The 24603-nt window shown below is 45.2% G+C and overlaps 1 protein-coding gene across 2 annotated transcripts in view; it reads right to left on the minus strand.

The window, feature by feature from the left end:
• ldah (lipid droplet associated hydrolase) overlaps window positions 1-24603 on the minus strand; it is a 365694-nt gene that overhangs the window by 189697 nt on the left and 151394 nt on the right. For both annotated transcript variants that reach the window (XM_038800177.1, XM_038800178.1), the window contains exon 2: window positions 7709-7843. In XM_038800177.1, coding sequence (XP_038656105.1) covers window positions 7709-7843 — 135 coding nt within the window. The remainder of the gene's footprint in view (window positions 1-7708; window positions 7844-24603) is intronic.

Below are 24603 nucleotides of genomic sequence, written 5' to 3' on the forward strand. Positions count from 1 at the left end.
CTAAATTGGCTGTTCAACACCCAACCAGTGAACAGCAAGAAGAAGAACTCCAGGCTGATCAACAGCCTGCTCCCGATAGCGCGTCTCTGCTGGAAGATCTCCTATCCATATCTGCAGAAATGGCCCAGTCTTTCAGTACCAACTTCACTTTGCGGGATCAGCACTAACTGTAAAGCGAACTCTACACCTCTGGTATATAGCCAGCTGAACTTGAGCTCTTACGTGAAACAACTCCTCATTGGGCTCTGATAATAACATGAACTAATATTCTTGCCTGTGGCTCTTTTCCTGTTACAATCCATAGTGGTAAAACTTTATTTATTTTTATCCCCCCTTACTGTGTGTGTCTGTAGGTGTATCGTAGGACTTTGTGAACATCACACTGGGGTTTTTAGTATTAATCTTTTTTATTCATTCAAGGGATGTAGGCTTCGCTTGTTAGGCCGACATTAATTGCCCATCCCTATTCCCCTTGAGAAGGTGGTGGTGAGCTGCCTTCTTGAACCACTGCAGTCCATGTGGTGTATGTACACCCACAGTGCCGTGAGGAAGGATGTTCCAGGATTTTGACCCAGTGACAGTAAAGGAACAGCAATATATTTTTAAGTCATGATTGTGAGTGCCTGTGTCTGTTGTCCTTCAAATGGCAGTGGTTGTGAGTTTGGAAGGTGCTGCCGAAGGGGCCTTGGCGAGTTCTTTCAGTGCATCTTGTAGAATGAACACACTGCTGCTACTGCATATCAGTGGTGGGGATGTGAATATTTGTCAATGAGTGCCAATCAAGCAGGCTGCTTTATGGTGGACGGTGTCAAGCTTCTTGAATGCACTCACTCAGGCAAGTGGAGATATTCCATCACACTCCTAACTTGTGCTTTGTAGATTGTGGACTGCTTTGGTGAGTCAGGATCAACTGGCCCATCTTCTCTGGGCTGGCTTTTGAAACAGCTATCCATTTCATCCCACTCTGTTGCTCGTTCCCCATTGACTTACAAATTTCTCCTTTTCATGTATTTTTCAATTCCCTTTTAAAAATTACTACTGAATATGCTCGTATCAAACATTCAGACAGAGAGCTCCAGATTCAAATACTTTGTTGCAAAGAAATACGTTCTCATTTACCCCATTTCATGAGGGAGAAAGTTCTACTCATCAATGATTTGGATTTGAATATTGTGGATTTAAGTCTCAGATCAGACGATTGGAGTAAGAAAAAAATAATTTGCTTTACGCCACATCTTTCACATCCAAAATGCTTGATAATCAATGGATTTACTTTTGAAGTGTAGTTATTGTCAAAACATATGCAAATGCTGCTGATTTGGTGTGTAAATTGAAAGGGAGAATGTTGGCCAGAACACAGAAAATTATGTGCTGTTCTTTGAAAAGTGTCCTGTGATCTGCTATTGCTTCAGGGCCTTGGTTTAATATCTCAACCAAAAATAGGTGCCTCCGACAATACCTCAGACCGCACTGTAGAGTTCGATTGATGACATGCCGAAGGTTGCTTGAATCTGCAGTTTTCTGATCATAGACGCCCTCCAGTGCAGAAGGAGGCCATTTGGCCCATCGAGGCTGCACCAACCATCCGAAAGAGCACCCTACCTAGCCCCAAGCCTCTGCCCTAACCTAACTTAACCTTTTGGATACTAAGGGGAAATCTTAGCATGGCTATTTCCACCTAACCTGCACATCGCTAGTGTGTCGGAGGAAACCGGGGCACCTGGAAGAATCCCACGCAGACACGGGGAGAATGTGCAAACTCCACACAGTCACCCAAGGTCAGAATCATACCTTAAGAGGTCATTTGCCTATCTGGTCTGCACCGACCTTCTGAAAGAGCACCCTACCTAGGCACCCCTCCTATTCCTGTGTAATAAACAGCTTATTTCAAGCTTATCATGGGAAAAATAAACCATAACAATGCAGTGCTTTTCTTTCCTCCTAATAACTGAAGATGGGAGAAATAGAATCTGAAAACTATTTATTTTACTGAAGGTATAACATAAATTCTGAAACAATTATAATTATACCTAACCCCTTTTCACTGTCCCAGGCGCCAAACACTACATTCTAGTGATGCAGTGGTTCATTTGCACTTCTTTCAATTTATTATATTCACTGCTCACAACATGGTCTCTACATTGGGGAGACTAAACGCAGACTGGGTGGCCGCTTTGTGGAACACCTTTGCTCTTTCCGCAAGCGTGACCCTGACCCTCCTGTTGCTTAATTCACTATCTTGCTGTCATGCTAATATTTCTGTCGTTGGCCTGCTGAAAAGTTCCAGTGAAGCCCAATGCAAACTGAAGGAACAGCACCACCTCTTCAGATTAGGCACTTTACAGCCTTCTGGACTTAACAGTGAATTCAACATTCAAAATATGAACTCGGTCTTCCATTTTGATCATGTTATTTTTCCCCCACAGGGTCAGCCTGTAACTTGTTCTTATATTTTGCTTTCAGAGAGCACTAGTGACCCTTCTGCTAATAGCACATCCAGCCATCAGACCTTGAAGCCACTATTCGCACCTTCCTTCGTGTTTAACACTATCATTACCACTCCCTTTGTTTTGTGTTCATGACATCTTTGTCAAATCTCTCCTGAGCTTCCACTAATGCCTGCACTTACATTTTTCTCCACCACTTCCATAGTATAAAATTCATCACATGTCTACCTCTCTTCAGTTCTGAAGAGTCATAGAATAGAATCACAGAATTTACAGTGCAGAAGGAGACCACTTGGTCCATTGAGTCTGCACCAGCCCCTGGAAAGAGCACCCCACTCAAGCCCATGCCTCTGTCTCCACCCCATCCTCGCAACCCAGCAACCTCACCTAAGTTTTTGGAGACTAAGCGGCAATCCACCTAACCTGCACATCTTTGGACTGTTGGAGGAAACCGGAGCATCCAAAGGAAATCGACGTAGACACTGGGAGAAACTGCAAGCTTCACACAGACAGTCGTCACCCATGGCCGGAACTGAACCCAGGACCCAGGAGCTGTCAGGCAGCAGTGCTAACCACTGTGCCACCGTACCGCCTATACGGACTCGAAATGTTAACTGTTTCTCTCTTCACAGATGCTGCCAGACCTGCTGAGATTTTCCAGAATCTCCTGTTTCTATTTCAGATTTGCAGTTTCTGTAGCATTGTGCTTTTATATTATTGCATCCAGATCTACTCTGAATACCACAGAAAAGCCTAGATATTGGATTGCATTGTGCTAATTTTACAGACACAAAACGGGGACTGAAGGATCTACGATATTGAAAGCGATGAATATTGTGGTCAGTTATTCCATGGGCTGAGCAGCCAATGTTCTCATTCGCTGTTAATTCACCGAGTAAAGGAGGAATTTGGAACCAGTCTTTCTTAACATACATTTATTCACATAACTCAGAGAACACAGGCACAGACTCCCTTTTATTCCTCCAACCTCACACAAGTAGAAACCGCTTCTTCAAGAGTAATGTCTAATTAGTAACAACTGCTCTCACGTACAACTAGAGCGTGCAATGCATTCTAGCAGAATTGCAACATTAACAGGCTCCATTGACGTTTATGAAAAAAATTAATAAGTGCATATTATCTTTTATGAATAAAACATACACTCTTAAGACTCACATCACGAGTTATTCTTCTTCTCTTCAGACTTCCAGTAACTTCTCACTTGTAGCACTCCTTTTGGTAAAACAATCAGACAATCAATGGCTTGCATCTCTACCCATTTGAGTTTGGAAATTTCCTTTTTCTCTACTATATGTTTCATACTCACAATATCAATTCTCATCTCTTTTCATTCACATGCCTTGTGGTGTGCACAATATCCCAAAGAGAACAATTGTCTATATAACATTCTATTGGTATGGTATATTTTCCCGGATACAGAATTTCCCTAATATCTTTGATAAAAAGAATGCCATGTAAATTGCCTCAATAAATGCAAGAGTCTCAGCAGCCAGGATACTTTTACTATTGTCCTTATTTTCTTGGTTTCCCAAGCCCAGGGGCAACATTTCCCACTTTCTCAATAAGAAATATTATAAAATTGGCTGTGCTCAAAAAGCTATCACAAATGAATGCATTAGAGTCACCACTAAAAACAATCATTTTTTTCTCTTAGTCATCCAAAGATGGAAATCACAGCAAACATTTCTTCATCTTTAAGTTTTTTAACGTTTTGTTCACCCACATAATGTCCTTAACCTTTGGATTTTTCATTATAGTACTCAATTCTAAGACATCACAATTTGTACTCAGCCTTATCTGTGTGCCCAGCTAATTCAAAAGTTCAATTACACTTTACAGCTGCTTCATCTCAGTTTTTGTGAGGCCCTGGCATGATTGACTGTGATAAGGTTAACATTTCCCAAGTAAGATTGTTAATGCAAAGTAACAGCAGTCCCAGACTGTCTTATTTCCAACCCAATCTATTCAAAGGCCCTAGAAACTTGACTCCCAATCTTAAATTTGGTTCTAATCCTGTCAGTAACATTGTTTTGGATCTCACTATGCCCACCCCATAGGAGGTCATCAATATGCACCATAAAGATGTCTGAGAAGTACCATTTTGAACAATCACTGTTTTCCACTCCCGTCCTATATTTTTCCCCAAAACCTTCCATTCTCTATGTCTCTCTATTTGTTAATAAACCACATTATTGGAAATAAAGTCTCCCTCAGATGGTCTTATGTGGTGACCCAACACCCTCTGAATGACAATGGAAACTTCAGCCTTGATAAAAACTTTCTGGTCTGCATGCAAGGCATTCAAATGGGCAGAGAAAAAAGAACTAATGATAGTTCATTCTAGAGCAGGACGAGCATCAGGCAACATCGAAGGCAAATTCTGATACCTTCTATGTGGGCTCGACCTTCCCCAACCATTTGCAACTAATTTTTAGCATGTACCGCCCATGTCAGTGCCATTTTCAACATGCAAGCCAGTATGTCAGACAGTATCTTTCGCAATATCTCTTAATTGCCTCGTGATTCCTCTCACATAAAACATTGCCAAATGGGCTCTCAGCCACAATAGACATGGCTATAATATCTGTCTTTATACTGACACCTGTGCCTAGTATTCAAGTGTTCTGTGCACAATCCAGTACTTTGAATGCAAGCACTCTTCCATAGACCTTCTTAAATTTAACACAAGTTAACCACGCTTCATACGTTTGCAATAGATCATCTTTCTTATAAATCCTATCCATAAATTGTAATAGAAGAGTTAATCTCTCTTCAGTATCCGAGTCACCCACATCAGCTCCGAAAATACTTTGCTTCTAATCTTGCTTTTCCTGGTAGTGACCAAGCTGAAGCCATATGCTGCTTCCTCTTATATAGAGGTAACCTGATTCAACATTTCCACCTCATTTTTCCACTGCTCATACAGTTCAGACTTGGAAAAAAACAGTAGGTAATTAAAACTTGAGAAGTTGCATCGACTCTCAGCCATTTTGTACTACAGGTTGCCAGGAGCAATACTTTTGTCAGAAGCAAAAGACAAAAATCTCTTATTCAGCTAATAACTACGTGAGCTCAATGTTCATTTTTTTCTACTATGTTTTAATTCACTGAGTAAAGGAAGGATCTGGAGCCAGTCTTTTCCTAACATAGGTTTATTCACATAACGCAGAGAACAAAGGAACGGACTCCCTTTTCGTCCCACCCCCTACACAGGTGGAAACCACTTAAGTATACTTAAGAATAATGCCTTATCCTTTTCCCAATCAGTAACAGCTGCTCTTACTTACAATGAGAGCATGCACTTAATTTTAACAGGATTGTACATTAACAGCCAAACCGTGGTCCTTGAAGACCCACCTAAAAATTAAGTTGAACACCTTCCTCTGTTATAGAGCCAAGAAATTCAGATGTGGACCTCTGGGCTCTACATTAATATAGCAGGCTGCTACTGGCCCCTCTGCCCTCCTGGTTTCTTCTCTTCTACCCCCTCAACTCACCTCAGGCTTTGGGAAATCGTTTGAGCCCACTGATTGCATTATCCCTTGGGACCAGTGAGCTACCTTGGGGGCTGCAAATGACATCTGTAGCAGATGCCGACGGATCAATTTGCATAACCATGGCACTGGTCTCATTCAGTGGTTTCAGTTTGTTTTTCTCCAGGATCATGCCCCAATTTAGGCACAAAGTGTTTTTGGTTCATGCCTAAGATGTTTTCTGTTATTGACTTCTTCAAATTGCAGTTCAAAACTTAGGCACAATCCCTATATTTTAAGTGAATAATAGAAGCATGTTGAATCAGTACTTATGGCAACTAGTAAATCTGTGGATGACTCAGATAGTACTGTCATATGTTATTCACTGACTTTGATTACACTGCATCCATGTGTTTGTCCTACTAATGGGGTTAAGGCTCATCTTGCAGATCATCCTCTCAACCTTCCCAAGTTGACCCCATTTAAATCATTCTGGGCCATTTGTTCCTCAGCTACCACTTTTTCTTTTTACTTGAGTAATGTGCCAATGAAGAAGGTAATAAATGGTTCGCTGTTTGCATTTGCCATCTTTATTGCTGAACATGTGTTTCATATATTAACTGAGCCCATTCCTTCTCTACTTACAATGAACTGCAGCACTGCATCCAGCCAGTTTAACAATGACTGCCCTGCATATGCCTTATACATCTGTGCATAATTATCTTAATCCAGAAGAGGTTTAGGCATGGTCTTTTCTTCACAAAAAATGCTATAAAAGTGCCCTAAGCACATTACACTGTAGGATAGGAGTATGCACAGTAGTGTGTGGAGGCAACCTGGAATAAAAATGTATTGCTTCTGGATGAAAACCATGTGGAGATATTTCTCATTCATCAAAACTGCAGTTCAATCCCTTAGCCTATAGTGCACAATCCAAACAAAAATATGGCAACAAAGTGTATCCAAGATCTTGGCCAACGCCTCCAAAAGTCAAAGGTTTAAGTGTCAGTAGTAGCAATCTGCTTAACAGTAGAGCAACCCTTCATTGGCGTTTGATGCACGACAGAATTAGACAAGGTGCAAGCAATAGTGTATCTCCTGACTTAGTAAAGCTCCTTTATAGTATGCCTTGGATAGCTGCCTTTTTTTTAAATGGAAATGTTTCTCTGTGAACACAAGGACTAAAACTTAAGCACTCCTTTTTAAATTCTGTGTTATGAGTTCCCAACAAAAGTACTGGGGGTATGTGCTGCGGCACAGAGAACATTATTTTCAATCCACTCCACTGTGTACAGACTGCTACTTGAGGATCGCTGTAAGCAGGAAATAACATGCATATGGACCCCAGTAAAGGATGTGAAGACTAAAATACAATCAAATAATTAAATCCACATAATCGACCACAAGACACCTTGCATCGACTTCAGCTTGCAACAAATACATGCACATTTCAGTCACAGCAGGAAGTTCCACAGGCTTCGCATCCATATGCAGATTGGGCTGTCTCAATGAACAGTTTAGATTTGGATATCCAATTAAATGATTTACAAAATATTTTGAGAGCTCAAAGTAAATTCCTCATCTAGATAAATGTATCATACATATCATTCTTAAATTATAATTTAATATGCAAAGTACAATTCAAAAGAGGACACCTTTAATACAAAGTCACCTGCAGAAGATTCAGCTGTGAGGCAGTTACATATAATTATCTTGGACTCGAAAGAGGTCAGTATTACTTTACAAACTTCAGACTATGTAGAGTACCTTCCATCATCTCCATATCTTCTGGGGGGACACAGTGGCCTGCATGACTTACGGCCCAGATGGGATACCTCTGGTTGAGAATCTTGTATAAGATCTGCATGAAGGGCTTATAGTAACACACTATTCCTGGGTTCCCTGTGAAAATACACAAAAGACAATGGACCTTTTAGAAAAACATTTTGTGGAAGAAATAAGGCTTCATATTCAGTTTTGGAATTTAAAAAAACATGCAGTAGAGGAAGAAATTGATGATTGTTTAACCTATTAGAGGTTAAATTTCCTGGAAAATAAAATGAGCAAAATATACGGTTTCTGATTTCGAGATAAATGTCACCATATTTATCTTGAATGTTATCCAATACAACTGAAGACAGAAGTCTTAAATAAACAAACATGGAGTAGATATAATTTCAAACTCAAAAACCTCAACAAATGCCCTGCATAACAGGACTGCATGTATATCCAACATTTTTAACATAACAGGTGAAACATGTGGAATTCTATTAAAAATAATAGAAGAAATTTTGGACACAAATGTTTTGAAATTATATATTGCCTGTTATTTGCTATTTCCACCAGGGTTAAGAAAATATATGCACCGAAAGATAACTCTGAAGAGCAGATTGTACAAAATTCACATTTAGAAATCCATCCTGAAGGTCATTCACTCTCAGCCGGAAGTTCCAGAAACTTCTCATCCACACCACTAGATAGAGCAATTCATGTTAATGAGAATAAAAAATTGACAAAATGACCTAGGTCATCCACCAAGTGTGCCTTCCTTCAACGTCTAAACTCGCACATGAAGAATTGACACTTGGGTGAAGTGCCAGGTGTGCTATCAACATATCTTGAATCAACGTTTTCAGGAAAGGATAGGAGAAAATGAAAAATGCAGCATTAAAATGGACTGAGAAGAATGCAGAATTGTCAAACTTAGTCACAACATAAAATGTCAAATAAGTGCAAAAGACTCCGAATTCTGGAAATTAGAAATAAAAACAGAAAGTTCCTGTAAAAGACTCAAATGGATGCTGCCAGACTCGCGAAGTTTATCCAGCATTTCCTGTTTTATTACTTTAAAGGTCAATTGCAGTTTAATTTTGTATTTTTTCTAAATAAAGATTACTCAAGGCCCATCCTTGGATGCTGTTGCTCATAATGTGCCCCATTCCTTATTCCTGAAGAAAGAAACTGGGTCCAGAATCAGTTATTACATATTTAACTAATATGGTGAATCTCATTTGTTATACTCAATGTACGAGATTCAACTCATATACATTCAGGCTCAGGCATGAGATAATGTTATTATTTACCAGACCTAGGACACAAGTTCCGAGAGTCTTATCTTAATTTTCCATATTAGCAATGAATGACAACAGAAAGACATAAATAACTACTGTTTGACACAAGCACAGGAAAATGAGCTCTACAAAATGATCAGTGGGTGTTTTATGAACAGAATTGATAAGGGAACAAAATTAGGAGGTAAAATGTTCAACTCCAATGAACAAATATGGAGGAGAAAAATACTTTGGATGCTAGAATCTGAAATACAAACAACAAAATAATGCTGGACATACTCAAGTACCTCAAGTTTGATGCAAGTTTGCAGCGTCTGTTGATCCAAATTTCCAATGCTGAATTATTACCAAATCAAAGAATCAGTATTTGATCATTACTGAACCTCTACCTCAGGTCTCACCCAAGCCTGGGTATTCAGTTTCCTTCCTTGCAGACTTAACACTTGTTTTAAAAATGTTAAGTGTGTAAATGCTATGAAACAGTCAAGGGCCAGCCACGTGCATACACTGTAGGAATCATGTACAGCAGGCAGGCAAATTATGATTACATTGAAACTGTTAAGAGACAAGCAAACAGAAAGTATAATAAAAGTTTATAAAGTCATAGCGCAAGATCAAAAGAGTAAAAGCTGAACAGCTAGAAAGAAAAAACAAAATTCAGAAAGGAAGATACAATTAGGGTGAGGTCATATTTATGTTTACCTCGCAAGCAGGAGGCCTAATAAAAAATTGAAGAATGAAATAAAGAGACAAGGCAGTGGGTAGCAGCACACTATGAATTCATTGCTTGGGCGTCTGAATCAGGCTGATGGGATAAAAATCCCTTCTTTTCACATCCCTCAATAAACTCGCCATTCCCGAGCTCTGCAACCTCTTCCAAATTTGCAATGCAATATTCCTTGAATACTGGTTTCTTGAAAAACTCCCAATTTCTGTACCTTACCATTGGGGCTAGGTCTTCAGCCATACAGTCCCCAAGCTTTGGAATTCATTCCCTAAACCACTCTATCTTGCTCTCCTCATTTAAACTTACCTCACCTTTTAAAAAAAATATATTTTATTCCAAATAGAACATAGAACAGTACAGCACAGAACAGGCCCTTCGGCCCTCGATGTTGTGCCGAGCCATGATCACCCTACTCAAACCCAAGTATCCACCCTATACCCGTAAACCAACAACTTCCCCCCCCTTAACCTTACTTTTTAGGACACTACGGGCAATTTAGCATGGCCAATCCACCTAACCCGCACATCTTTGGACTGTGGGAGGAAACCGGAGCACCCGGAGGAAACCCACGCACACACGGGGAGGACGTGCAGACTCCGCACAGACAGTGACCCAGTCGGGAATCGAACCTGGGACCCTGGAGCTGTGAAGCATTTATGCTAACCACCACGCTACCGTGCTGCCCAAAATATTATCAAATTCTTACATACAAAGATATAACTGTATAATACAAACAGTTTGTCATTTTAACAAAGTAACATTAACGATCCCGACCCCCTAACTACCTCTTCCTCTTCCCCTCCCTTCCCCCTAACTGCTGACTATGAACAGGTCTTTAAAGAAAGTGATGAACGGCCTCCATCTGGAATAGAACCTTTCCTCAGACCCTCTCAAGGCATATGTAATCTTTTCCAATCTCAGGAATTCCACCAAGTCTCCCAACCATGCTGAGGGTTTAGGTGGTATCGCTGACCTTCATCCAAGCAGGACGCGTCTCCGGGTCACCAAGGAAGCAAAGGTCAAGACATCAGCCCTCCTCCCCTCAAGAAGCTTCCGCACCCCAAACATCGCCACTAGTGAGCATGGTTCCAGCTTGACCCCGACGATCTCCGACATGATTTCAAAAACAAGACCCAGAACACAACCAGTTAGAGCAAGACCAGAACATTTGTGAGTGGTTTGCCGGCCCCCTTAAATGCCGCTCCACCTGCCCTCACACGGGGAAGAGACCCTGGTCAAGTGCACCCTATGTACTGCTTTAAACTGTATCAGGCTCAGCCTGGCCCAGGAGGAGGTAAAATTCACCTCATGCAAGATCTCACTCCACACCCCTCCCTCTCGGGTCCCAGTTTCTCTTCCCACGCCTCTCACTTCCTCTAGCGATGCTTTCCCTGCCTCCAGCAAACACCCATATATATCGGAGATCTTCCCTTCCCCTATCTTATCCTGTGGTGATATCATGTCTAACAGCGTAGGTCTTGGCAACTGGGGGAACGTAGACAGCTCTTTACAAAAACATTCCACACCTGCAAATATCTAAATGCACTCCCTCTCGAGTGTTGAAATTTCGTATCCATCTCCTCCAGTCCTGCAAACCTACCTTCCACAAACAGATCCCTGAACCTCTCAACCCACTTCCAGATCTTATACATTACATCTATCCCAGACTGTGCAAACCTATGATTAGCGGAAATTGGTGACAGTAACGACATGTCCCTAGTCCAAAATGTTGCCTAAATTGGTTCTAGACTTTTAAAGATGCCCCTATTACCAGACTCATTGAGAACTTGGCTGGAGAAAATGGAAGAGGGGCCGGAACCAACGCCCTTAGACACAATCCTACGTCAGAGGCCTCCTCCATCTGTCCCCACCTCAGCCCCTCGAACTTTTCGGCTGTTCACCACTCAGTAAGAGAACATTAAGTTTGGTAGTGCCAACTCACCTGATTGTCGCCCTCTCTGCAGGAAGGTTCTTGTAACCCTGAGAAACATGCCCGCCCAAACAAAAGTAGAGATTGATCTATCAACCCTAGCGAAAGAAGAGTTAGGGAGGAATATCGGAAGACACTGGAACACAAATAAAAATCTCGGCAGAACGATCAATTTGTATGTATACTACCTGCCAAGAAAAACGGGAGGGCATCCCACATCTTCACGTCCCCCTTCATCTCGTCTACCAGACTGGCAATGTTCAGTTTATGTCACAGAGCCCAGTCATGCTCCACCTGAATCCCTAAATATTTAAACTTTGGCTTGGCCCATTTAAGCGGCAGCTTCTCTAGATCTGCCCTCCTCCCCAGGGAATTCACCGGGAAGATTTCACTCTTGCTTACACTTAATTTGTACCCTGAGATGGATCCAAACTTCTTGAACAGTTCCATAACTCCTTCCGCACCTGTGAGAAGATCAGACACGTGCAGCAACAAATCATCTGCAAATGTCCGTAAATGTACACCCTGGGCTCTTTACGCCCCCCCCCCCCCCCCCCCCCCCCCGTCAATTCCTCTCAACTCTCCAAGCGTATTGGCTAACGGCTCAAATGCTGATGCAAACAATAATGGGGGCAACAGAGTTCTGTTTTTGAGTTTTTGAATTATGCTTGTTCATATTATAGTTTTTGCCACTGACTGTGTTTTTGCTATTTGGGGCTCCATTTTTTCTTTCGCTTCTTGCACAAGATAATATGGCTGGCCGAAGACAGGTTTGGGCTCTTTTTCTTCTTTCCTAGTATGTATTTTTTGTTTGGATGAGGGACTGGGGGAGGGGGTGTTGAACTTCTGGTTGGGTTTTTATTTTGTCTTTGGCTTGCTTAGCGCCGGCCGCCTGGCTAGCGGTTATAACTAACGGAAGCAAAGTGGGGGATGGGGCTGCAACCGTATGTTTGGGGGGGAAGGAAGAGTTTGTTTTGTTTTGTTTGTGAGGTAAGGCAACAAACCTGAGCTGGATGTGTTTTCTGTGTTTGGATGGGGTAGGGAGGGGGAAGGTGCCTATTTGAGCTGGGAAGGGTGGCTGTTTGGAGGGGCAGGGGAGGGTAGGGAGTCTTGGATGGGTAACCGAGGGCAGGTCAGGAGTAACCAAAATGCTGGCGAGGGTAATTTTGTGCATGAATCTGTCTGAGGGTGGGCCATCTTGGGTGGGCCTGGTTTAGAGGTAGGCTAGGGCCCACTTGGAGGCCCTCATGGAAAGAAAACGGCTGAGTCTAATAGAGGAGGGGTCCAGAGGGCCCTCGCACCCCCATTAGGTTGATTGCGTGGAACGTTAAAGGGCTAAATGATCCAGCTAAAAGGTTAAGGGTGTGTACTCATTTGAGGACTTTGAATGCAGAGGTAGACTTTTTGCACAGACATATTTGAAGGTTAGAGATCATATGGACTGAAGAAAGGGTGAGCCAGGTAGGTGTTCCACTCAAATTTTGATTTAAGGTAGAGAGGAGTGGCAATATTGATAAAAGGAGGATGGCTTTTATGGCGGCCAGTACTTTGACAGACCCCGGAGGGATACATTATAGTGAGTGGGGTGCTGGTGGGTGCCAGTGCTATTTGCGAACATTTATGCACTAAATTCGGATGATGCAGATTTTATAAAAAAGGTGTTTGTAATGAACTCCAATTAGCTTTATTGGTTGGCCAATTGGAGTATGAGCTCCCTCAATGAGGGGGCCCATATAAGCACCTGTGTAGGCTTTGTGAGACAGTCTTAAGTTGACTGGACTGCTAGCAGCACTGTTTGGAGCTGCTCCTGTAATATCGTTATTGTAAATAAATATTGGTGTGGTGAAGGAACTCCTGCCTCCCGTGGACTACTACAGTGGCGACGAGGTAAACTAAGAATTTTGTGGAGACCAGCTGCCGCACTCGGAGGGTAAGCCTTGCCATTTTAAAAATGCCGTTCGTTGGGAGGTTAGAGGCATTCGACCCGGCAATTGAGGACTGGTCCCAGTATGTGGAGAGAATGTGTTACTTCTTCCGGGCCAATGATATACTGATGGACGAAAGGAGACGGGTTATTCTGCTGTCGGCGTGCGGACCCTCAGCTTTCGCCATTATACATAGTCTGACTTATCACGATGCGCCGGACACAAAAACTTTACAAGAATTAACGGAATTGGTGAAAGAGCACTACGACCCAAAACCATCCCTCATTTTGCGTAGGTACAGATTCTACACAGCGAAGCGGGAAGACAGGAAGTCAGTCACAAATTTCTTGACCCGCCTGAGAAGGCTGGCGGAAAAATGTGAGTTCGGCCCGACGCTAAATGAAATGCTTCGGGACCGGTTAGTGTGTGGTACAAACGACCTCACAATACAGAAACGCCTGTTGGCGGAAACGGAGCTAGACTTCAGGCAGGCATTACAGCTCGCACTGTCCCTAGAAAAGGCAGCAAGTGGGGCGCAGGAACTACAGGGCACGCCAATGGAGGTAACTACCTGTGAGAGGGACTACCACAACGTGTCCTGCTACCAGATAGCCGCTCTCAGGAAAAGCCTGAGGAATAGAGGGAAAAAGGAAAACCCCAGAACTGCCCCCAAGTCTGCCAGGACTAACTGGAGACAGAGGGAAGTACCAGCTGAGGCTCCCCCAACAGAGAAGGACTGTTTCTGGCACCAGACAGGGTGGGGTAACAGCGACAGAAACCCTAGAAGGAGGTGGCAAAAGAGGAATAGCAGGTGGGGACGCAGGGAAGTACACAACCTAGACGCCCCATCCTCCTCCGAAGGGGAACAATTTTATATAATATTGCAACAAAGAAAGCAGAGCCCATTAAGATTACCCCACGGGTGAACGGGCGGCCGACAATAATGGAAATAGACACGGGTGCGGCCGTATCAGTAATGGGAGTGGCAGCATTTAGAAAAATCAAAGATGGACTCCAGCCACTAACCCTAACAAAAACATCGTAGAAACTTAAAACCTACACGGGGGAACCCCTGGAAGTTCTAGGCACGACTCAAGTACCCTTGGAATATGAGAAACAATTGCTTAGATTACCGTTGATGATAGTAGAGGGCTCCGGACCGAGCTTAATTGGACGAAACTGGCTGAAAGATCTAAAATTAGATTGGATGAAATTTTCCAGAGTTGAAGCGGGCAGTTGAGTGGAGTACTCCAAAAATACCCGGAGGTCTTCCAGGAAGGTTTGGGGGAAATCATAGGCGACAAAGCAACTTTGCACATGGACCCAGAAGCCCTTCCAAAATTTTGTACGGCCAGGCCGGTACCTTCTGCATCAAGGAAGAAAGTAGACGACGAAATAGAAAGGTTACGGCGCGACAGCATTATTAGACCAGTACAGTTCTCGGAATGGGCAGCGCCGGTGGTACTAATTTTGAAGCCAGACGGCTCGATACGTCTCTGTGGAGATTTCAAACAGACGGTAAACAAATACGCACTGCTGGACAAATACCCAATCCCAAAAATAGACGACCTATTTGCCAAATTGGCAGGTGGGCTTTTGTTCATGAAACTGGACATGAGCCACGCCTACCTGCAGTTAAAACTGGGCAAGGACTCCCAGAAGTTCGCTAAGATCAACACCCTGAAGGGGCTTTTTCGTTATACTAGGCTACCTTTTAGAGTGTCATCAGCCTGCGCTATATTCTAGTGTACGATGGAAAATATTCTGCAGGAACTACCGCAGGTGGCGATTTATTTGGACGATGTCTTAATCATGGGTTGGACAAACAGGGAACACTTAAGGAACCTGGAGGAAGTGCTCAGGTATTTTGCAAAGGCAGGCGTACGGCTAAAAATGGAAAAATGTGTTTTTCTGGCCCCACAAGTGACATACCTGGGATATAAAGTAGACAAATCAGGCTTACATCCATTAGAAGACAGAGTAAGGGCAATAAAAGAAGCCCCAGCTCCCACCACGGTCCAGGAGTTACGATCATTTCTAGGGTTGGTAACCTATTATGGAAAATTTATTGAAAATAGGGCGTCCATCCTAGAACCCCTCCACCAGCTACTAAAAAAGGGGCAAGAATGGAAATGGTCCACCCGCCAAAACCGAGCATTTAGGGACATTAAGGAACAGCTGTCATCCGAAAATGTCCTAGAGCATTATGACCTAAGGAAGGAGTTGGTGGTCACTTGTGATGCATCCCCCTACGGGGTAGGAGCCGTCTTATCCCATAGAGGAAGGAATGGGGAAGAACGGCCAATAGCCTATGCTTTGAGGACCTTGGCGATGGCTGAGAGGACGTACGCCCAAATCGAGAAGGAAGGACTGGCAGTGATATTCGCAGTAAAAGAATTTCACCAGAATCTGTACGGGCGGAAATTCACCATAGTGACGGACCATAAGCCGTTATTAGGGTTATTAAAAGAAGACAAGTCAATACCCCCGATTGCATCAGCTAGAATCCAACGCTGGGCGTTGCTACTGCCGGCGTATAAATAGGTTCTGGAGCACAGACCGGGAACGCGAGTAGCACATGCAGATGCTTTGAGCAGACTTCCCCTCCTGGACACTCCGCCGCAAATACCAAAAGTAGAGGAGACAGTAATGACTCTAAATGTTTTGGACACCCTACCAGTAGACGCACAACATATTCGGTTGTGGAGGCAAAAAGACCCAGTTTTACCAAGATGAAGCATTTACTGCTAACAGGGGAACTGGAAAGACCAGTGGAGCCCCAGATGCACCCATACTGGATCAGAAGGGACCAAATAACCGTAGAAGACGGTATCCTATTATGGGGAGCCCGGGTAATAGTCCCAGCTCAGGGCCGTAAGACAATCTTAACCGAGTTACATCACGGACACCCAGGGGTGTCTAAAATGCAGATGCTAGCTCAAAGCTACGTTTGGTGGCCAGGTTTGGACACAGACATAGCAGCCTTGGTACGTCGGTGCCAGGAGTGCCAACATGGGCAAAGAGTGCCACCAGCGGCGCCATTGCACCCGTGGGAATGGCTAGGCACACCGTGGACCCGCCTGCATATTGACCACGCTGGCCCTTTCATGGGCTCAATGTTTTTGCTGATAGTGGACGCCCACTCCAAATGGTTGGACGTCCACCGGGTAAACGCGGCAAGCACAGCATCGACAATTGAGAAGCTCAGGGCCTCGTTTGCAACACATGGACTTCCGGCGGTATTGGTGTCGGACAATGGAACGGCATTCACAAGTGGGGAATTTGGAAAATTCCTGAAGCAAAACAGAGTCCGTCACATCAAAACCATCTTACCATCCAACGGCCTGGCAGAGAGAGCGGTCCAGACACTTAAAGCGGGACTCAAGAAGCAGCCGGCAGTTTCAATGGACACAAAGCTCTCCCGCTGGCTGTTTGATTACAGGACCACACCGCATTCCACAACGGGCATACCGCCAGCTGAACTCTTAATGGGAAGGCGGCTGCGAACGAGGCTGAGTCTCCTTTTCCCAAATTTAACGGGGAAAGTGGAGAAACAACAGGAGGCCCAACGCAGGGGGCATGATAATAGTCGGCAGCAGAGACATTTCCAGGTGGGGGCACCGGTTTGGGTCAAGAATTATGGGAATGGACCAACGTGGGTCAAAGGCACGGTAGAGTCCCAAACAGGGCCCATATCCTATGAGGTTTTGATAGGAGGTAAGGTGCTGAAGAAACACCTAGACCAAATAAGGACCACAGCTGGAGGCAGGCGAAGCAGGACCGCGCTAAGCTGGGATAGCCCAGATGGAAAGGATACCCACACCCCAGCCCCGAGCAATTTCTCCAGACCCCGTCATCCAAGTCGTCAGAGTCAAAGATGGACACGTTCGACGAGGCTGCCGCGACACCTCTCCCAAGGAGGAGGAAGAACAACTTCGAAGGAGGTCGTCAAGGAAAAGACGGGAACCTATAAGATACACCCCGTCCACGTCAGAGAACGACCCAGCGGACGACACAGAGGTGACAGACCCAGACATGAGGAGCAGGAAGAAGCTCAGAGGAATGCCAGCTGGCAGGAATTCCTCGGACCTTGGGGGGGGGGGGGGTGTGTAATGAACTCCAATTAGCTTTATTCGTTGGCCAATTGGAGTATGAGCTCCCTCAATCAGGGCCGGTGCTAGGAATTGCGGGCCCAATTAGAAAAGTGATGGCGGGGCCCCTACTCTACAAAAGTAAAAATTTATGTATGTTTATATTTCATGTAGTATGCTCGTCTTTAACCAAAAAAAAACATTAAATGCTTGATATACTAAAATTTTGAAACTTACTTACCCGGGCGGAAGGACTTGGCGGCGCAGGGCTGAAGGATTTGTCGACGGTAATGCGGTGCGTTCCCCAAAAGTAAAAACTACCCTATAGTTCCTCTTAGAATACAGAAAAGGCTTCAAACGGTGACTCTGTCGCCGCTGGCGCGGGGCCCCCTTAAGGTGCGGGGCCTAATTTGATGAAATTGGTCAAATAGGCTTAAAACCGGCCCTGCCCTCAATGATAGCTCATTGAGGGGGCCCATATAAGCACCTATGTAGGCTTTGTGAGCCAGTCTTGAGTTGACTGGACTGCTAGCAGCACTGTTTGGAGCTGCTCCTGTAATATCGTTATTGTAAATAAATATTGGTGTGGCGACGGAACTCCTGCCTCCCGTGAATTACTACAGTGTTGGTGGCCATTTCCGATCTGGACTCACACCAGTTGATTATGGGGGTGGGGCAGATTTCAATTGTGTATTAGACCCAAAGATGGACAGGTTGAGTTCCAGGTCTCTGGTGACTTGTGGGCTGGCGAAGGAACTTGCTGTGTTCATGGAAAAGATGGGGCGGATCCATGATATTTATTCATCCAAGCGGGAGGGAGTTTTTCCTTCTTCTCTCACGTGCACTGGGTCTACACCAGAAGACTTCTTTGTAGTGGGTGGTGGGGCCTGGGTACTCTGCGATTGTAATATCCGACCATGCTCCATGTTACGTGGATGTACAATTTAAGATAAGGCTTTTTGCGAAAAGGTGGCTGCAGCCATAGGGAGCTATGTAGGTTTCAACCAGAATGGGATGGTCATGCCTTCCACGATCTGGGAAGCTTTTTAGAATAATAATCTTTATCGTGACAAGTAGGCAATGAAGTTGGTGTGAAAAGCCCCTAGTCACCACATTCCGGCACCTGTTCGGGTACATGGAGGGAGAATTCAGAATGTCCAAATTACCTAACAGCACGTTTTTCGAGACGTATGGGAGGAAACCGGAGCACCCGGAGGAAACCAGATACAGGGAGAACTTGCAGACTCCGCACAGACAGTGACCCAAAGTGGGAATTGAACCTGGGACCCTGGAGCTGTGAAGCAACAGTGCTACCCACTGTGCTACCGTGCCGCCATAGGTGGTCAGAGGGGAGGTAATCTCACACAGGGCATGAGGATAAGGTTGGTGAGGTGGAGGTAGACTAGGGGCTGGTTTAGCACAGTGGGCTAAATAGCTGGCTCGTAAAGCAGAACAATTTTGCTGCCGGGGGCCGTGGAGTACTGCTGATTCAGCGCGGGTTCAATTCCCGTACTGGCCTTCCCGAACAGAATGTGGTGACTAGGGGTTTTTCATAGTAATTTCATTGAAGCCTACTTGTGACAATAAGCGATTATTATTATTAATATGTTGGTGGACTCAATCTTGAAGGTGAATTAGCAGTACTCCACGGCTCCCGGCGGCAGAATTATTGGCAGAGAGAAAGAGGCTAAAAATGATGTTTGAGCTTGAATCGGCAGGGAAGGTGGTGAGCCAGCATCGCCGCTCGCTTTTTGAGCATGGAGCCATATATTAGCTCATCAACTGAGCTGGCAGTCGGCCACATTGGAGACACCCAGGAAAAGATGAGGGGGGAGGGTTGGTTACTGCTCTATACAAGATTAATGTAGCTTTTGAGGCCTTTCATTGGAGGCTGTACAAGTCTAAACCGCCGGTGGATGGTTCAGAGATTGAACAGTTTTTGAGTGGATTTGATTTCCCAGTGGTGGAGAAGGTGATGAGGCAAGGGTTGGAGGAAGTTATGGATTGCATCAGTTCCATGCAATCGGGGAAAGCACCGGGGCCGGATAGTTTTCCGCAGGACTTTTACAAATCGTTCGCAGTCTTCTTGACATCGCATTTCCCAGGGATTATCAATGACTCGCTGTCAAGGGGGGTACTGCTGGCCACGTTGGTGCAGGCATCAATCTCTCTGGTCCCAAAAAAGGACAAAGATTCCCTGGAGTGTGGGTCTTATAGGTCTATTTCACCTTAAACACTGATGCAAAAATATTAGCTAAGGTTCTGGCGAAGCGTCTGGAGAGGTGCTTGCCGGAGTTGATCTCGGAAGACCAGACAGTATTTGTCAGGAGGTTTTTGAACAAGGTCACATCGTCTTCTATGGAGCAGATGCCAGACGTAACCAGCTCCATGGATGCGGAGAAGGCTTTTGATCGGGTGGCGTGGAGGTATCTCTTTGATGTCTTGGGACGATTTGGGTTTGGTCCACTATTTATCTCTTGGGTGAGACTGCTGTATAGTCCCCCTCATGGCTAGTTTCCACGCCAATGCGGTGAGGTAAGCATATTTCCAGTCATACAGGGGCACAAGACAGGATGCCTGTTACCGTACCTTTTTAACCACACTTTTGGTCACCTTTCCTGATGTCCCCTTCTTTGGCTCAGTGTCCGTTTTTGCCTGATCTCACTCTTGTGAAATACAACAGATTTTTCTGTACATTAAAGACAATGGGTGGGATTCTCCATCACGCCCATTTTCTGCCCCGCCAGCAGCGGGATCCTCTGTCCTCGCAGCTGGCCAATAGGTTTTCCCATTGTGGCCACCCCCATGCCGGGAAACCAACAGGTGGAGGAGGATCCCGTCGATGGAGAATCCCACCAATATTTACATACAATTTGCTGTTGTTCCAGCTTTATGTTTTCGTGGATTTGAGCAGTGTTCATTCAATCAAGCTGGTCCATCAATGCAAATTAATTGACAATCTCACTCTGATGGGCAGAAGATTATTGTTATTGGAGTCAGAAGGAAATCTCATCTTTGGTACACTAGCAGGAAGTATTAAGATTGGAGATTAAGGGCGCGATCGAATGGCCTCATCGCACCAGACTCGGTGTCGCGATGAGGCCGATATACCTAGGAAGAGGCCTCTCGAGCGATTTGCGATGCTTGGAATGCCTTACGAGATCTAACGAAATTGCGCGAGACATTGCAATCCCTCACAGGGCGAGATCCAGATATGCATATTTAAATGAGCCGAATATATCAGTGACTGATTCTTCCGAGGCCCGGGAACGAACAGTTTTGTCTCGGAGGCCTCATCATGGTGCACCTGAGGGTGGTGGGACAAGGGGGGAGGGCATTTCCCAGGTCATTGGTTAGCAATAGGCCAGGATGGCACCTTGGCTCACCCTCTGGCACCCAGGCACCTTGATAGTGGCAGGGCCAGGATGCTGATGGCACTGCCAGTCTAGCAGGGGCACTGCCACAGTGCCTGAGTGTCAGGGTGTTGCCCATGAAAGGGTGGATGAAGGAGTGATCAAGGCGGGTATGAAGGGGCCTCCTACAGGTTGTGGGGGAGGGGGTGGCGGCGGATTCTGAAGGGGAAGTACAGAATGTGGGGGTGGAGAGGCCTGTAAAGGGTGGATCGGGGCACCTTTCAAAATGGTTCATTCCCACATTTAGAGTGTGCGCGAACGGCCTTGTCGTGCCAGACTCTGTGATGCAATGAAGCTGTGAAATCTCACGAGGCGTCTCGCAAGATTTGTGACGCTCGGAACATATCACAAGATCTATCGGGATCTTGGAAGATGTGGCGATCTGGATATCGCTCTCGCTGGCTGAGATCCAGGTATACATATTTAAAGACGGTATTGGGCTCATTTAAATATGTCGGAACCCAATTCTCCTGAGACCTGGGAACGAACGCTGGGGCCTGGGAGATCTTGCCATGGCACCGTTTAGCACTGGTCTACGCAAACGTAGACCAGGCGTAATGATATCTAAGGGGGTCTCCCTAGCCATTGAAGACACCCGTGTGGTCAGGGACAGAGAAGGGTGACACCCTGGCTCTCCCTCTGGCACCCGGGCACTTTGGCACTGCCAGGTTGGTAACTTGGCACTGCCACTCCGGCACTCGCAAGTTGCCTGGGTGGCACTGCCAGACTGGCAGAGATTTGGAAGTGTGGGCTAGACATGGAAGAAACTCCCCAAAAAAGGACTAAGTGTGGGTAAATACGAGTGTGGTTCTCACCGAAAAGGTCGGTGAAAAACATCCTGCCAAAAATGAACTTAGATATAGTTCTGTTAAATCGCGCCCTAAATTTTCTGAGGTAGGATAAAGGGAGCTTTACATGTAATTGAGCTGCATATGATCTGATACTTGATCATCACACTGAGCTCCTGAAATGGGAGTACAGAGATTGCCAGTGTATATCTGGGGAGGGATTCTCTGGTCCCCCAGCCACATGTTTCTCTGCAGCTGGCGGCAGGATTCACACTTCCTGACGCTTGTCAATGGGATTTCCCATTGAAACCACCCCACGCCAGGCAACCTACCTGCATGGGTGCACTGCCAGCTGGAAAAGGGAATCCCAACGGCCAGAGAATTCTGGCCCTGGCAACAATTAAGGCCCACAAGTGCGAGTGAGTTATGAATTTTGCTGGAAACGAGAAAATCCCGATGTTGGGATCCAAATCGGTTGGGTAGCTGCATGGTTGGGCAACGGGACATGATACAGGATCTTCGTGGCCTTTAGGCATGGGAGCTGGCCAATGATGGCTGGCCAGTGGGAGGAAGTCCCAGAAGCTGAAACAGTTGCCATATTAGAGAGCTGTAGCACACAGCTTAAAGTACTTCACATAGTTATCTAGAATCGAGGCTAAAGGAGGGTTGCTTTCAAGGGTAGGTGGTAATTGGAGGGAGGATTGGCTCCCAGATTTAGTGATGCCTTCTTGGAGGTGTTCCTCCTGCAGCAAGGGCACCGAGACAGGTGCTTTTCCCAGTCAACGAGAGGGAGAGATCAGAAAGTGTCACCGAGAAAACTGGAGGTCACAGGGGAGGTTAGTAGCTGTGGGCTTGGCACATGGCTGCAGTGACCTGTTGAGGTAACGCAAGGTGAGGAATACCAGGCTTATAGCCCTGATGTCACAAAATGCACCAGTAGAACATGAGAAGAGGTTGACGACCCAGACATGGCATGGCAGTAGAACATAAGAACTAGGAGTAGGAATAGACCATCTGGCCCTTTGAGCTTGCTCCACCATTCAATGAGATCATGGCTGATCTTTTATGGACTCAGCTCCACTTTCCCACCCGAACGCCATAACCCTTTATTCTTCAAAAAACTATCTAACTTTACCTTGAAAACATTTAGTGAAGGAGCCTCAACTGCTTCATTGGGTAGGGAATTCCATAGATTTACAACCCTTTGGGTGAAGACGTCTCTCCTAAGCTCAGTCCTAAATCTACTTCCCCTTATTTTGAGGCTGTGCCCCCTAGTTCTGCTTCCACCCGCCAGTGTTAATAACCACCAGCATTCACAATGAAATTACAGCAACTTCAAACAGCAATGCCACAGCAGAGGCCCCTATTCATTCAGAGCTGATTACTAAATTGCCAATACTGCCTGGCCCCAAGCAACAGGCTACTAATGGCGCAGTACTGGCTGCAACAATGTTCACAGTTGGACTGTGAGAGAACAGTGGCAGTACGTGTATGTTTTCACAGGAAACAATCTTACAAAGCCAATGAGCAGAGGCGAACTGGAAATGGATTTTCATTGCTTGCTGTAATTGACGCTGATAGATGAAGAGGCAATAGAGCTAGTAGGCATTTCAGCAGCCTGAAACTAAGGATGAAATTGATGTGAAGCCCCATGAGAGTGAGTAACTTCAGGGAACTTGTCATTGTTCCTTATAATAAGCACTACCAATAGAGCTGCACTTTTGTCCATTGCTGAACACAGGAAGCACCAAATGAAGGAAAAGCAGGAGGAGTTGGTGGAAAGTGAAGTGCCATACCATCACCTTCAACTCTCTCATAGGTTATGTAACAGATGGCAGAGGAAGAGCCATCATGTGAAGAGGCAGTATCACATCGTTCCCAAACTCCAATAGTACAGATACTCGCAGATTGAGGGTTATGTGCAGTTAGAAAGGATGGCATCAATGGTCAATGCAGCACAGGGGCAGCTAATGAGGACAATGAGAGTTAAGGCTGTTCCCCATTGGAGGATTGAGGAATGGCTCAGCAATGCTGAGCTTCACGCAGATGGCGAGCCCAGCAGTAGATCCCGAAGCAGTAGCATGAAGTATGTCAGTCAAAACTCCCAGAGGCTGTTTGCACCCATGCATGGACGATGAAGGAGTTCATCCAAGCCATTAGTGGTATCATGGCTTTGGCTTATGAGCACATGGCCTCCTCCATTGAGACTGTGGCGATCCTCATGGGAGAGCCATATGCAGCAAACCACTGAGTGGTACACATGCTGACCTGCATATATAGCCTCATCCATGAGCTCTATCAAGTGATGTGTTGGCGAGATGGGCCTGAGATGCAAGAACCCCTCACCAAAGACCCAAGCACTTCAGGAGATCAGAGAGGGACAGGTCTTAAAAGGGTAGTGGAGAGGCTGTCTGAAGCTCCTGAAACAGTTGCCATATTAGAGAGCTGTGGCACACAGCTCCTGGGGGCTCCTCCTTGGTGCTTCTGGTGTCAATGGCAGCTGCTCTGTCCCCTTTGATATTGTCATCGCTTCATGAAGTTGCACTGAGAGTGTATAAAATAATCCAAAAATCATTTAATTGCTCCTTTCTACCATTGTTTAATTGCCATAATTAAATTAATACATCAGAAAGTAATCTGAATTGTTTCCTAAACAACTGTATCTTTGGAGTTGAGAGGTGTTTTCAGCTTATTTTTCTTAAACACTGCTGAAAGAT

This window comes from Scyliorhinus canicula, chromosome 6 (genome assembly GCF_902713615.1).
Source record: "Scyliorhinus canicula chromosome 6, sScyCan1.1, whole genome shotgun sequence".
Classification (NCBI taxonomy): domain Eukaryota; kingdom Metazoa; phylum Chordata; class Chondrichthyes; order Carcharhiniformes; family Scyliorhinidae; genus Scyliorhinus; species Scyliorhinus canicula.